The 15,682-nt window shown below is 36.8% G+C and overlaps 1 protein-coding gene across 1 annotated transcript in view; it reads right to left on the bottom strand.

Annotated features, from left to right (window-relative positions):
• LOC149285956 (methionine aminopeptidase 1D, mitochondrial-like) overlaps window positions 1–15,682 on the bottom strand; it is a 57,298-nt gene that overhangs the window by 15,778 nt on the left and 25,838 nt on the right. Inside the window, exons 3-6 of the mRNA XM_089494669.1 lie at window positions 14,073–14,222; window positions 13,285–13,433; window positions 11,650–11,692; window positions 4,889–5,052 (exon numbers count right to left, since the gene is read on the bottom strand). Coding sequence (XP_089350795.1) covers window positions 4,889–5,052; window positions 11,650–11,692; window positions 13,285–13,433; window positions 14,073–14,222 — 506 coding nt within the window. The remainder of the gene's footprint in view (window positions 1–4,888; window positions 5,053–11,649; window positions 11,693–13,284; window positions 13,434–14,072; window positions 14,223–15,682) is intronic.

Below are 15,682 nucleotides of genomic sequence, written 5' to 3'. Positions count from 1 at the left end.
ACAGTCACACAGCATATAAATACGTTAACTTTAATTAGATACATTTCCCATTATGGCCTTCATCTTATGATGAGTTAAATTATTTCATGAAAGTATTTCATTAATTAAATCAGATTCACTACGCCCCGCAAGTCTCACAAGTTAACAGCTAAACATAAAAAACATTTTCCTCGCTCCTCTAAATGTTATAAATAACATAATTTTGCCAACTGACATGGTCACAATTCACCACAACAGCAATTATTGTGCCCACTATATTCTTTTATATATATATATATATATTCTATATTTTTTGCTTACACGCCTTTATTATTGATATTTTTTTTGCTTTGTCAAGTGTTTTAGCAAACACGTATTTAATTGAAAAATGTAACAATGAATTTAAGGCTGTTTCATGTATTCCTTTGATTTGTGTATTTTAACACTAGTTAGTAACTTGAATTAACAAAAAAAATCAATGTTATTGAATATAAATTGTTACAGGAGATTAGTCAGCCGAATATACGCACGGTATACACTGCCAGCTGGCTCCAGTGGTGGATCGAGCAAGAGTTGCAGTTAGTAGCTTAAATTAACTAAACTTAAAAAAAATCTACTTTATTGAATAACAATCTAAAATGATCTAATTGTGATAAATCTATTTTTAATATAACTCAAATTTTCTTCAAAGTCAAAATGTGTTAATTAAATGAGACATTTTTGATTTACAAACACAATATAAATCACTCTGATTCCCCTGCAAAGGAGCCGAACTTTTATCTCATGTTCTCTTTTTTTAATGATGGATTGAAATAAAAGCTCATTTCTGGCGCTGCATACTCTCAGGTACTGTGAAAAGCGTAGTCATTGGAATTTATAGTAACTGTCAACTGTAATGTATCGTGGATGACATTAAAATGACTTAATTTGTTTGTGTGATTTATTGTTTAAAATCAAATAACAGAAAATGTTATATTTGACTTGCCTTACATTGTCCTAAATCAACATAAAAACACGTATTTATCAACAAAACTGCCCTACACTTTCAAGTGACATTCGCATTTTTTATCTGTTTATTAAAGGTGTTAATATGGTTCATGTTACTAAACAAATAAATTTGCATATACATAAATTACTAGGGTCTTGAAATGTACGTTACGTTTAAGTTTTATACTTTAATGTAACTAACCAAGTCCGGGTTTAAAATGAACAGGAAACCAATTTCCATGGCAGTTCACTGGTTAACATTCTGAAATATATTTGGAAAGGCTTCCATGTTTTGACTGAATATAGCAAATGTCAAATTGCATGAGCACTTTTCTTAGAAAGCTCAGGGGAAGCTATTGTCTTTTGCACCATTTACTTCCTGCTATGCATTACTATAATAACTACTGCTCAAAAAATGCTCAAGACACTAAGTGCAAGGGAAAATTGCTTCCCCGAGCTAGATGAAGAACAACACTCAGCTTTAAATTAAATGGACATTTTTATATATATTTTTTGTCACTAATGTAATTTTATTTTTGTTTCATTCAGGGGTTACTTGTATTTTTGCTAACCTGTCTATTGTTATTATTGATCAATATAGCCTACATAAGATTGTGTTATACCAAGCTAAAACTATATATATATATATATATATATATATATATATAGATAGATAGATAGATAGATAGATAGATAGATAGATAGATAGATAGATATGAACTAGGTACAACTCCTGATAGATATGTCAAGCTATACATAAACATACAGAAGGAAAAGAAAAAGTTAATATTAGTTAAATTAATCTATCATAGTTAATAAAGTTAAGTGCTTTAATACATTACTTCAGACAAAATCAAGCAACGTAAATTATATATACCCTGTTATGTGCAAGATCATATATTTTTATGTAATATGCACTATACACAACACTTTGGAATTCTGCTTCAATCCAAAATTCATGAACATTTTCATAAGATTATGATTTTGCATTGAAAAGTGGCATCGACATTAACCTGTTATTAATGAATAATAACATAGACCAATGAACTAGTGGGAAGGCAAACTTTTGTCCTTTGCTTTGGTTTTTCCAAACGTACAATTCATTGGGATAAATGGTATTCATTAGAAAGATGCTCCAATTAGATGAAACAAGAAAAACATTTAGGTTCTTAAGACAATGACATTAAAGAAATGCATTGTGTTTGTACCCATTCTATACAAATTGAAGGGAGGGCTAGTTTGTATACCTTTTTTTTGGAGGTGCTATTTTTTCTACAATTGTTTTTTCTACAATTGGTTTGTATATTTATATATTAATGATTGCTTTGTTATACCCTTTGATTGTGTGTATTGTAAGAAGCGCTTCGTAAATTGTTGGCACTTTATAAATAAAATAATAATATATTATTAGATTAATTTAATACTATTGTCATCCTAGAGATAACAAAATAAATATAAAAAAATAATAAAAACAAAATAATAAAAATAACATCACAGCACACACACACATATTGTATATATATTTATGTATATAATGCCATTAGTTACTGTTCAGCTGGGTGTTGGCGTCATGTGTGGGTCCCTCTTTTTTGTACACACATACACCCACAAAAAAAGGGAACAAAGGTCAGCACCCAGCCGCCACTTGAATGCAAGATTTTTCTTTTTATTCCTCTTGATGTATAGCAGGCTCTGTGTTATTAGTCTTAATGATAGAAAATTGTAGTGTTGATACAAATTTTTTTTTCAAAGTAGTAGGCGGGAGTTCCATTTGTTAGTAAGTTTTTTTCTGTTACTAAAAGCCACGGACAGTACATTTATGTAGTGGTAAAAAGGCCTACAAGCTCTTTCCATAGCAGAGCTAATTATTCCTACTGTGACCTTACTGATCTGCAGTGTTCCGAGTACATCTCATCTGCACGCCCGTTCCTCTGTGTGGATGGTGTCAGGGAATATGAAAAACCCTATAATGAAACCATTTTCCTGAAGGAGAAAGGCTACAGGATTTGCACTTGCTACAAAGAGGCTCAATTATATGAGTAATTGTGATAATTTTCTACATTCATATCCTTCAATGGGGGGGGGGGAGGCAACAAAAAAAAAAGAAAGAAAAAAATATATATATATTTAAAAAAAAAGCCACACAAAGGAAAATTGCTTTTACAAGAAAAAAGGAGGGAAAGACAAAACAGGGAGAAAAAGAAAAAAGATGAGAGGAAACAAAAAAGTTTAGAGAGGAGATAGAGGGAAAAAATACAGATCTCAGAGCAGAAATAGGAAAAAAAAAAGCAAAAAAAGCAAAAAAAAAAAGCGACAGATATGTTGAAAAGCTCATGTGCAGCTGGGTTGTACAATTAAATTGAATTTTTTTTTCTGTAGTTGATGAATGTGACTACCGCAAATGTGTCTGTGTAGTTAGCTATCATTTGTTGTTTCGTGACAGGAAAAGGATAATTACCTCTCAGAAAGAATCAAAGGCTGACATGCCCTTTAGACACAGCTATGAATGCAGCGCGCCTTCCAATGCCTGAATAAGAATTTCGTACTCTCTGGCCTTTTCCACACAAGAATAAATTTTGTTAAAATGCAAGAGCACCACCAGCAAATTTGTTTGAACCCTAGGTGCTCGAAAATACGAGGCGCACCTATCGACTCATCCCTTTTGCAAAAATAAAACTGCATTTTGAATTCCATTCTATTATAGTCGTGGATAGTAAGATAGTGAGATATGCATTAAATTTCTTTTCCCAGTAGGGGTCTGATTCAACATTTCCTATAAAAGAAGAGAAAAGACACTATCCTTTTTTTCTCCGATGCTAGTTAGCCTATAATTTAAAACTGTCAAAAACACAATTTTGTGCAAGGTCTACAATAAAAGCTTCCCAGATATAACCCAAAGAGGTTTTGCAAAAGTTTGATTCGCATTCAGTTACAACATTTCTATAGCAATAAATACATATAAATGATGCATTTAATGCTGCCCATCCCACCACTCGTATCCATTGTCGGAAATGCATATTGCCGGCTGCTGCGGTATCGAAATGGTTAAAATACATAAAGGGAATGGGAAAAAAGGGCTAAACCTCTGAGAAAAGGCTAGGCTTTGCATAGCACCAAAATAACCCCCCTTCAGAAATACATATTTGTATTTATTCTCTGGAGATATGTTTAAAGTGGATTTTATCAATTTTCTTTGTAATCAGAGCGTATAGAGAAATACGTGAACACACAACATATACACACAGTGTGAAACACAGCAAATCAGGCCCATTCGGCCCATCTGGCCTGCCCATTGTTGCTGTAAAGACCCAGTCCTTAATCGGTCCATCTTAGATCCAGGAGCCACATACCTATCCCACAACAGTTTTAGCCTCTACCACTTCTGCTGGAAAGCTGTTCCACTTATCTACAACCTCCTCGGTAAAGTAAAAATGTGTGTGTAAATAATACAGATCTCCACACGATTATATATTACGCCCAAGAAATATAGCTATAAAGAAGAAAACTCTGGTTTCACAAAGCACTTGCGTTTTATGTTGTCCTCCTTCTTTAGCTGGTTTATTTAGTGATGCACAGCGTTTACAATGCGGCTGTCAGACTGTTATGGTTGATGCGTGATTGTATATTATGGTTTCGTACCCATGTGAAATTGTTTTCGGAGTGCCTTAGCACGTAAGTGATAGTTGTTTCATTCCCACCTTTCTCTCTTGATCCAGGTATCTTTGCTGACCCAAATGTAATTTACTTTTTAAAACCCTTTTTCGTACCCAGAGCACTGCAATCCAGCCCTCCGGTTCACGTACTGATATCAGTCAAATGATGGCTCTGTACCATGAAACATGTCATCAGCTTTCCACCAAACCACCAATAACCTTTGTCCTCCCTGCCAGCCGCTCTTTCGCTTGTCGCTGCAACCGCTTACCTGATTGTGTTTCCAATTGCAGAGACAGGAGCCCCCGGTCGGCACTTTGCTATCGCTTCATCCCTGCATCGTCTCGCTATCTCCACCAACTTTCCACCGGCTGCATCCACGTTCCCCACCAGGAAGGTTTCAGAGGTATCCCCGTGGTAGCCTCCGCTGTACACCTGGCGAGAACAGATTGCGTAAAGAGAATGATTCCCAACAAACTTTAAAAAATATCACAAAAGGTAGTAGAGGTAAAACAAGAACTGTGCATACAGACTATTAAACATTATTACACGTAAAGCCGCAGGATAATAGGATAATATTTTTTTATTAAAATTACAGTACCAGAATATTTTAAACATCTTTTTATCAAATAATTTCACTCAAGAAAAAATAGGCATCCATTTAAAAATAAAATGGTTTTGTTAAAGCGATTAAGAGGGAATATGTTTTTATTAGAGGTGCTATATTATATCGCTGCTACAGGTGGGGTTAGATATCTAAGAATTTAGGAAAAGCCTCGATATTCCATTTAATAAGGATGTCTTACGGGCATCTTGGAACCTCTTAATACACGGAAAAAGAAAAATCTATATTTGATTAGGTGCTTCTCTAATCGGGTTCGCCTGTAATTAACTCTAAAGTCACCGACGTACGACCAATGAACAGTTGCAGATTGGCATAAAACACTTCTTACTATTTTTTTGTTATGTTTACTTTTATATCAATAAACTAAAGGGTTTTTATTTGTTATGGTGACGATAACGGATTGTGAATCCAATTGCAACGGGGGCATCCTGAATAGTTGTATTCACTATTTTACTTGTGAACTACTGATAGTTTATAAAATACGTATCAATCATGCCGAGTCTGAGTGAGGATCAGAAATGTTTCCATCTGTCAACCTGACAAATGACATGACCAGCAACATTAATCTGGAAGAGAACTGCTAATGTCATCGGCCACTGCAAGCACAACCTATATAATTAATACATGTGCCTGCAACTTCCCAACTAACGTCTCTACAAAACCTCTCCTCCAACTAACACTGCTATTCTCTCTTGGGTCATTTTAGTTTACACTCAAAGTCCGCATCATTACTATGAATATAATTATTGTTGTTTTTTCCTGTTATGTAGACTGACACGTACCGCTCACTGGAACAAAGTTAAGTCGGAATTATTGTATCTAATGAAACATTTACATACATGTCGTTGTGTCACACAGGGGAGTATCGATGGAGACTTTGAATCACAGAGTCTATGCTTTGCACTGTTACATTGAGAGGTGAAGCTGACCCAATGTTTAGTTCCAGACCCAACTTGCTAGCCCTGTATGCCAAAAGTCAGATGAAGTCAGGGTAATTTGGAAAAGGACCAAGTTTCTATAAAATAGATACTTGAGGGTCCAAAGTTATGAAGCTTTTGGAGGTTGTTGTGGAGCATGGACATATGTAGAGAGGGCACAGCACTATATACATAACATTTTACTAAGAAAAGCTAGTCAATCAATGCCAACATCCCAATAGATAGTCCCGAAGAAAATAAAATACCAGTTATTAAAAAAGTGAGTAAAATAGAAGTATCTAATGATGTGAATGGACATGTGAAGTATTTCAGAAGAACTGGTTTTGAGTAAAAATAGTCTCTACAGATTTTTTGCCCCCAAATGGTTTGAGTTGTCCTAAGTTTTGAAGAGAGACTTAGAGGACTTTAGGAGTAGACGTAATATGTTCCACCAGTTAACATGTGATATGACATACTAATATACTAACATAAGAAAAGCTGTCCGGGTAATTGCTGTCTGGCTTGCGGCACCAAGGAGGTTTCTAATATCATAGTGGAATGTTATATGAAAAGCCTTCATATTTCAGAAGCATTTAGATTATGTAATGGACAAAATATTGTTTGCGATTGGATATATGGTCTAAAGATGAGGAAGGACGATCAATGATGACTCAAAGTCAACAACCTGGGCTACCATCCAAAGTCAACATAGGGTGAAAAAAAGTGTGGTCTTCCCTGCAGGAACTTGTATGAAATATCCACACTTTCCATAATTTCTTAGAAAACCAGATGTGAGTAGAGAAATCTACGTGAACAATAGAGCTGCACAAGGACAAGATACTAAAAAGTGCATAATCAGTAGAATCACTTCTGGTGAAAAATGCTGGGAGAATGGTTACATTTTGCGATACTTCCAAGTAAGAGAAAATTCTCTTTTCAGATTTTTTTTTTCAGAGAGATATATAGCATACGCCTATTTTGGATGAGTGCGGTGCTGTAATTTAAGAATGTCATGCTTAGTTCATGGTGGGAACAATATGGGCTCTGTCTGTGATATGTTTTCCTTTAGGAAACATTGGGACATGAATATAGTTACAACAGACAGACAGCCGAGGGCACCACAGTTGAAAAGCAGAAAAATCTACGAGAGTGACCGTCACAGCAGTTAACTCTGTAAGACGTTCATCCAAATAAAACTAAGAAACAAATTACACGGGGGTTAGGGCTCACCATGGGGCAATTTAGGCACTCCAAGCCTGCGTTCTGTGGTCAGGTAGTGTACATTAGTAGTTATTTTGGCCTTTTTAGAACTTTGAAAGTTTTTGTTTCAAGGCTCAATTAATAATTAAAGAGATTTATATATGAGGCCAGCGTCAAAAGTCATCAACAAAGAGGCATTTCTTCATTGAAAATTAAGTAAAGAGAAGAACAAAACACATATGTCCATACGGGTCCATACGGGTCCATACGGGTGTTAGAAACCTCTGAAATGTGTTCATCCTGCAGATATTGTTGGGATGTCCAGCGGTCTCTATGTGGTTCAGCAGATAAGATGATCAGATACCCACCTTTTCTTTTGGATATCTTATCAAATGCTTATTTTCTTTAATGTAAAATAAAACGATTTGGACCTAGAAATACTCCTTGAGATTTCTTCTTTAGAACTTTTTTCAGCATATCTCTTGTACACCGGTATCTGTGAACTCATCGTACTAAAATTGACAGACCTATAGAACAAAATGAATTCACATGGGGTAGTCTGTCCCACTGGAGAGTTTGTTTTGGGGTAGTTTAATGTAAAGGGGCTTAAGAGCATCCATGACCCTCTACGGTGATCAGTGCAATCCAGGCTTTTGGTCTGCATGCATTTCTAGCTTTACAATTTGTTTCCATGTGTCTTTCTGTTTCAAATTATCTTCCAACTGTAGAGCACCGTGGGGTATGGCGGTGCGTATCAGGAAGGTAGAGGCATTTTTAAATAAACTGTTTATTGGTTAATAGCTTGTCTTCTAAAGTATGTTTGCTGGAAAATACTTAAGTAGGAAAGGCATCGGTTCCCCTGAAGCCTAACCACACCAAAGGAAACCTTCACGTAGGATTGAAATTTATTTTGCCACATGGACAAATTGTAAACAAGACAAAAACATCTTTAACTCAGAGACGTGACTTGTCTGCTAAAGTAAACGTTCTTACAAAGATCAATGTATTTAATAATATGGATATATCGGAGGACAGACTAATATCAATCTAAAGCCAGACAAAACATCCAGTTGTTTAAAAGCCATTTGCAGATCATAAATCAAGTCTAGGGGGTACGTTTTAACTTAGAAATCCAAATGGCCAGCAAGGCCAGCACATGTGGAAACATCCTGAACAGCCTTCCCATCGCAATGATATAAGGAAGCTTTGTTTGTACGAGCCGGGCCGGAGTTAATGTAGCCACAGGCAAAGTTTGTTAATCAAACCAAAGGCAAAATCACTTCCGATGCCTGAAATATACCATTCAACCTACGGGCTGGAGAATTTTAAACCAAGGCAATCACAGCTTCCCCTTAAGTTAAAAAAAAAATCTAATCCATCTTTCTTAACCATTTTATTTTTGGTGGTGTAATAGGTAGCCTAGCGCTCTGACCTCTGCCCAGTGATGTAATAAGAATTTTTGTTTGGAGTCCTTTGCATTTATTTTTTCTTTTTGCGATCACATAGACAGTGGGGGGGGGGGGGAGAAGAACCAGATGTGGAAAACTACACAACATAGCCAAGTATGATGATCAGACTAATTATAGCTGGCGTAAAAAGATGCGTCGTGCAACATTCAAGTATATTTTTTTGGGGGGAAAGGGCTAATTTAACATGTGGTTGGGAATTAAAGTCAAATGCATACATGTATAAGATAGCAGAGACGTAATAATGCTAAAGAATCATTTTGGAATGTCAGCACAATGTTCACTTCATATCAAACTATTATATGCCAAACTCTGAAGCTTCTTTCTGTATCCCAACCCTGGTTTAAGTCCTCAAGAAAATGGAATTTCCGTCCTTTACCTTAATTAATAATAGTGATGTGACACAAGTTTTTATTTTAGACCTCTGGGAAAGCAGGAAATGCTGAGACGTCATAAAGGAACCTAAGGAAAAGAATTTGCTACGGTGTAAATTTATGCAAGTGGCAAGTTATTTACAAGCATGAAGACTTTGCATCCACCTAAGGGTGAAGTTACATTAAAAAATCTTATTGGTATCCTTTTCAACCCGTTCTTAGTTATGCTTTATTGGAGAAAGTGCTTGAAGGCTCTCTTTCTATAGCAATGGTCCCTATCTGCCTCTAAAAAAACAGGTTGCCAACTGTTCTGTAAAGCAAACTGGACTAAAGAAGACTATTACAAGGCCCATGCTAATTAGCGTGGCACTTGGATTATACATGGATAACATGTATAACATGTTTTAAATAGTTTTTCTGTCTGGGATATGCATAATATATACACCAGGCTGGTGCTGCATGAGTTTCGGGAATCATGTACCCTAAAGAGTCACGATGCCCTACATGCAAAGCTGGCTCTGATGAGATGACACCAACATGACTTCATCCAATGATTGTAAATTGATTGATTTTTCATGATGTGAGCCACTACTGATTTCTGATGATCAAAATATAAACTAAAAACTTAATAGACCAAAGAAATTATTTCTTGAAATTCTGCATATAATTTAATACTATACAAAACAAAATCATTTATTTTATCCCAGCATGTATCTATCCTATCAGAGGGTTTTCAAACTATGTAACAGAAATGCTGGTATATATTCATCCAACAGCAGAATAAAAGAAGCTATGGTTCAGAACTGTCCCTTTCGATTTCCATTGGGTCTGGATGGGTTCTCTAAACTTGCAATGGTCTCCATAATTAAGACAATTATCTCAAAGCACAGATCACAAAACTGATCAGTCCTTTTAACATAACACATCAGAGACTTAATTGTGTTCATAGTATAGAGAAAACTTGCAGGTGTTTGGCCTTATATTCTTGGGGTGCCTTTTGATAAGAGAAGGAATTAGAATTTGATGAGTATTTTTGTCCCACGTTTTGTTCGGCAGCAAAGGGTTAACGTTCTCATGCCGTAAATGGAGCACAACACTATCTTCGGAGATTTTAATAAATGTAGGGAACACTGCTAGCAAAAGAGTTGCTGTCCAAATAGACTGACATACACAGGCCAATGTAGCCTCTAATGACAGAGTAACATAATGACAGGCCCTACTCAAAATCAGCAGGAAGAGGAAGATCAATCTCGGCAGAGTGAAAGAAAAATGCTGGCTTTCTTCACGTTAGCTCATCTCATACATATCTATCTTCGGCAGCTGCTCAGTACTGCAGCGCTCTGCATTAACTGCACGGAGGATCAATAACAATTACACCTTCTCAACAACATGACACATAGCAGGATCGGACTGACATTTCACTTAGGCCAACATCGATCTCAGTTTTTCTGATTCCAGCCATAAATTCATGTCAGGCCCGGGTTCGACTTGGAATAAACCCCCCCCAAAAAAGGGAAAAAAAACAAAAAGGAAAAATAAATAATAAATAAAAGATGAAAACACACAAAAACAAAACTAGAAAAACAGCCACGAGACATAAACACAAACCGTCTTTCAGCTGTTCGTCGCTGCATGCACTGAGGATCTTACGGTCTTTACAACATCTATTTGTTTAACAAGGCTGATCTTTGGAAGCTACTTACTAACGGAGCTGCCAACTAGGTGAGAAACCAGCTTATATCCAATAATACTCCTATACATAAATCTTTACTTTTTCAACAACTAAGAATGAGCTTAACTAACCAACACAATCTCCGGCTGCTGAGTTTTTCATTAAAATGATCTGCTTGTGCTTAAAAATTCTATGATCATTGAGTGATAAGATGTCAGGTTTGAAAGACACTGCTTTAGCACAGGTGAGTAACTGGCTTGGTGAGTCAATTTTAACCAGAATAATATAACTACTCTAAATATGAGGATATTTACGTAAAAGACTTGATCAGTAAGAAAAATAAAAAGGAGACGCAGTGTCTATTTCCTGATACAGAAATCAATAAAATGCCATAAATTGGCAAGAGAAAAAACATATTCTAGCAAGTATAAAGAAAAGGGTAGTCAATTGATCCAGAATGCCTTGCTGCTTCAGGTTGATATAGGTAAATATTGATTTTTTCATGGCGAGTCCTATAGCTGCAGACTTTAAAACAAATCAGTATAATATTCCTATAAAGCCTCTTCCATAAGCACGGATATTCCGCTCATGGAAAATATAACAGAAAAATATTCATATTTAGGGAAAGAAAAGCTTATCCCGTCAGTCTGCAGAAACCCAGGCGTAGTCAGTGTCACCGATTACGAAATGTTTAGGGGCCAGAAGATAACCCCGCGAATCTGTGTGGTGTACATTCAATTAACATACTTTACAGATTGCTGACCTATAAATGACTTACTGTGACATCTATGTTGATAATGTCTCCATTTTGAAGAGGTCGGCTTTAAAAAAAAGAAACAGAAATTGTAATTTAACACTGTAAAAAAATGGAATTTGAGAACCATACATTTTATTTTCTCTAAATCTGTCGGTGCCATTGCTTAACGTTACTAGTACTGACGTTCTGAGGGCAGCTTCAACTAAAATCTACCATGGAAACAAAATGTTGTTATGTTCTCCATGAAGTAATTAATATTAGAATATACACAATCATTCAAAGGTTTGGGGGTCAGCTAGAAAGTTCCTTGTTTTTGCAAAAAAAACGAACAAATTTTGTCCATTATAGTAACTTCAAATGGATCAGAAATCCAGCGCACACAGTGTTAATGTTGTTAATGACTCTTGTAGTCGGAAATGGCTGATTTTTAATATCTTCATATTACAGAGGCCCTTTATCACTCCCATCACTCCTGTGTTCCAACGACACGTTGTGTTCACTAATCCAACTTTAAGTTTAAAAGGCTAATTAAAAACCCTTTTGCAGTAACGTTATAGCTAGAAATGTCCTTGTTTTTAATGAAAACAGCTAAGTGCCCCCAAACCTTCTAAATGGTAGTGTATATATAGATAGAGAGATACACACGTACATATAGATGTATCGGGATAGATAGATGTTACTAGATCATTCATTCACTTTAAATCTTTAAATTGACCACTGCCGAATGGGAAATAATCATTCATTAATAAAAACGAGGTAATTTACAAACACCACAAAGTACATACTTTAAATGTTTTAAGGAAGTCATTAAAAATGCTAAGGCAGACAATTGTAAATGTCATGTTTTGCTATGGAGAGATATTTCTTTGCCTATGTAGTAAAACTGATTGATGATAATAAGGAATACACAAAGTTGAAGTGGAGGTCACTGCTGGGAACAGCCATAAAGCATCCTTCCCAGTTTCATTCATTTAGTGATATTAGTTAAGTAGACATGGGACGAAATAGTTTGCAGGGCCGAGTGGGGTAACCGCTCCAGGCGGCACTTTTGAGCAAGCCCTTTTTTTTTTTTTTTTTTTTTTAAAGCGAAAGAGAGAGAAAGGGGCGCCGAGTGGTTTTCGCTTACCAAGCTGTCAGTACCCGCTCGGCGCCCCTCTCTCTCTCCTCTGCGGCGAGTCTCCCTGTTCGGTCTCGGTGCCGGCTTGTAATGCTGAGTGCCGGAAGATTACCTCATTTCCGGCCCTCAGCATTACAAGCCGGCACCGAGACCTAACAGGGAGACTGCTGAAAGGTAAGTACAAGGGGGGGGTAAGGGTAGATAATAGGGAGGGAGGGAGAGGAAGGGTAGATAATGGGGGGGGGGGCGGCAGGGACGTTGGGAGAGGAAGGGTAGATAAGGGGGGGGCGGCATTTCAAAATTCGCCCCAGGCTACATTTTGCCTTGGGCCGGCCCTGATAGTTTGTCATGCCTATATAGGACACTTCCCGAAAATATATACATAAGGTACCTCCATGGGTGATGATGAATTGTATTTACTTTATTACATCATCGTTTACATCTGCCCCATAGACTGTACCGCTGAATATGGTGAAGCTCTCTTTATTTAAACAGTTGGACTTCCAGCACAGCCTACATTCTCAATAAAAGTTGAATACCTGTCTGGAATTCCGTGGCAAACAACATTGTTTACAGAAGTGCAAACAGATTTGGGGAACCCGCCATAGCCCAATGGAGATGGGTACGCATCGTGGCTGATGATCTGCTGATGGACAAAAGAATCTATTTCTTCTGTTGTCATGCCAACCTAGAACAGCAAGAAAACATGTCATATTATGCGTAATTCACACAGTGTGTTGTGTTCATATCTACAGCATGTCAAATTACTTATAATGGGGGAAAAATTCAAACAGAATAAATACTAAAAAAAAAAATAATCAGTTCTAACTGTTGAGCGTTGAGGTTTTCTTGTGAAGACTATGGAGTTCGTTCTATAAAATCTATTCTGCCCTCTTTTGATTAGTTATGTGTTTGAAATTTAACCTCAAATGGGATAAAACAGAGTTTTTATTCATCTTGCCTCTTGGTTTAAAAGAATGATGGCAATATTTACCCCGGTGCTAAATTTAGAGCAATAACCACTACAACCAAGGGAGTGTTTCTGTACATTGAGGGATTCTAAACAACGTTCTGTACAAAGATCTACATTTAGAGCTTTGTACTACTCCACGCTCAGGTAAATATGACTCAATGGCCCATATTTATCAACAGCAAGTCTGGTACAGAGTGCTAACTGTGGAGCAGTCACTGTGGAAACTTAAAGAATGTTCCTTCTTGCTTCAGGATTTCAATTTTTGTAAATAAACCATTTTGAAGGTTATGTAACCCGAAAAAAAACTGGTGTAAAAAGAAATCTTATTCATTGTACATTAAGTGCGCTTTTTACCTTTAGACTCTTCCCAGCCATAAGCAAAATATGACGGGCCAGCTGACAAGCATGACGTAGCCCTTGAATCTGATCTTCGTTTTTAATTTCAATGTAGTCTCCCCAGTCAGGCACAATGCCTGTCGTCACATAGTCTGGCTTCATTATGTGCTTGGAAGAAAAAGGATTGGGAATGAAGATCAGAAAACAGCATGACAATGGGATCCTTTTCTCAGACAGTGCCTCCTGCTTCATGCATCTTGCCCTTTGAGTTCTAAGAGCGACCTCCATAAGCCACCAAGCCAACCCTCAAGGCTGCTTCAGTATTCCTTCAATTGCCCTTTTGAACTTAACATCAGCCTTTTACAACCAACTTATACAAAGTGTTTGAACCAGGGAAGAGCAAAAAATAAATGTTCTCTGACGCAAAGTTAAAAATATTACAAAAATTCCCAAAATACGTTTCACCGATTTCACCCTCTCCACAATAACAGCATCCAGCCTGGCAGCATCTTTAATAACAGAAACTGTTAATAAAAAAAAAACAATGACAAACAGTTTTTTTCCTTTTAAGCATTAAATTGACATTTATTGTCAAAGATAAACAAAAAAGGGCACATTTATTGAAAGGATTGCAGTAATAGCCTTGAATTGTAAAATCGGGCTGCTGTAATCTGTCATTGCTGTTGAAGTATATTTTGTCTACTTTTTTTTCTTCTTATAATATTCAAAATTCTTGCCATCAGGGAAAACATATTAAATAACTATTCCTGTTATTTGGAAAGGCAGTGAAATGCTGTCGCTTGGATTGTTAGTTGGAAGGTTTCAGCGTTGGCTTCATCCTACTTTACCTTCGAAAGGTTTCTAGCATCTCTAGATTGTACTGTAAGACCGTAATAAGCGCTGCATAATTAAATAATATTAATAATAATACATTCTAAATTTGTATAGCCTCCCAGACTTCTCTATGCATTATGAAGGGCCAAACCCGGCAAGTTTCTCCTGCAAGCAATCAATCAGTGAGTTGGCTTTTCTTGCAGGAGGTCAGAGAGATGACTAAACCACAAAACCAGAAATGAAGTCTAGGCTAATTATTTGTTAGACCACATGACATGTTTGTGGGACATCCCGTCTGCCCATTCTCTTTGCAATTACTTAATGGTTCTAAAATTAGTGTACGTTTCTTTTTGTGCTATAGAGAAAATGTATAGTTTTTCATAGGGATGCAGGTCCAAGGTGGTGGCGTTCTCTGGGCTGCTTTACTTTATTGATCCGAATGCCAGTGCCCTTCTTTCTTACCCTGATATCACTCCATTGTAAGAGCTCAGAATGTTTTGTGCGCATGAGTGTATCACAGTGACCCAGCGGGGACATTCACGGTAACAAAAGTGACCCAAATCAACCAAGGATGGGTACACTGCTGCAAACTGCATCGCACTGGAGATTGCCGAACTCTTACACAAGTATAATAGAGAGACATGGGGTTGTAAGACCCTATTTCATAGCTTCCAACTGTCCCAAATTGACCAGGACAGTCCTGACAACCAGTCAGCTATCCTAACCTGTCCTAGTCCTTAATACGCCTAGACCCTGTACATTGCTTAAACTAGGCAGGTAATACAGTGGAGTGT

Source organism: Sceloporus occidentalis, unplaced genomic scaffold (assembly GCF_023333645.1).
Source record: "Sceloporus occidentalis isolate IW3139 unplaced genomic scaffold, rSceOcc1.0.p SCAF_74, whole genome shotgun sequence".
Classification (NCBI taxonomy): Eukaryota; Metazoa; Chordata; class Lepidosauria; order Squamata; family Phrynosomatidae; genus Sceloporus; species Sceloporus occidentalis.
The sequence above is the reverse complement of the archived record's forward strand: the minus strand, read 5'-3'. Positions and strand labels throughout refer to the sequence as shown.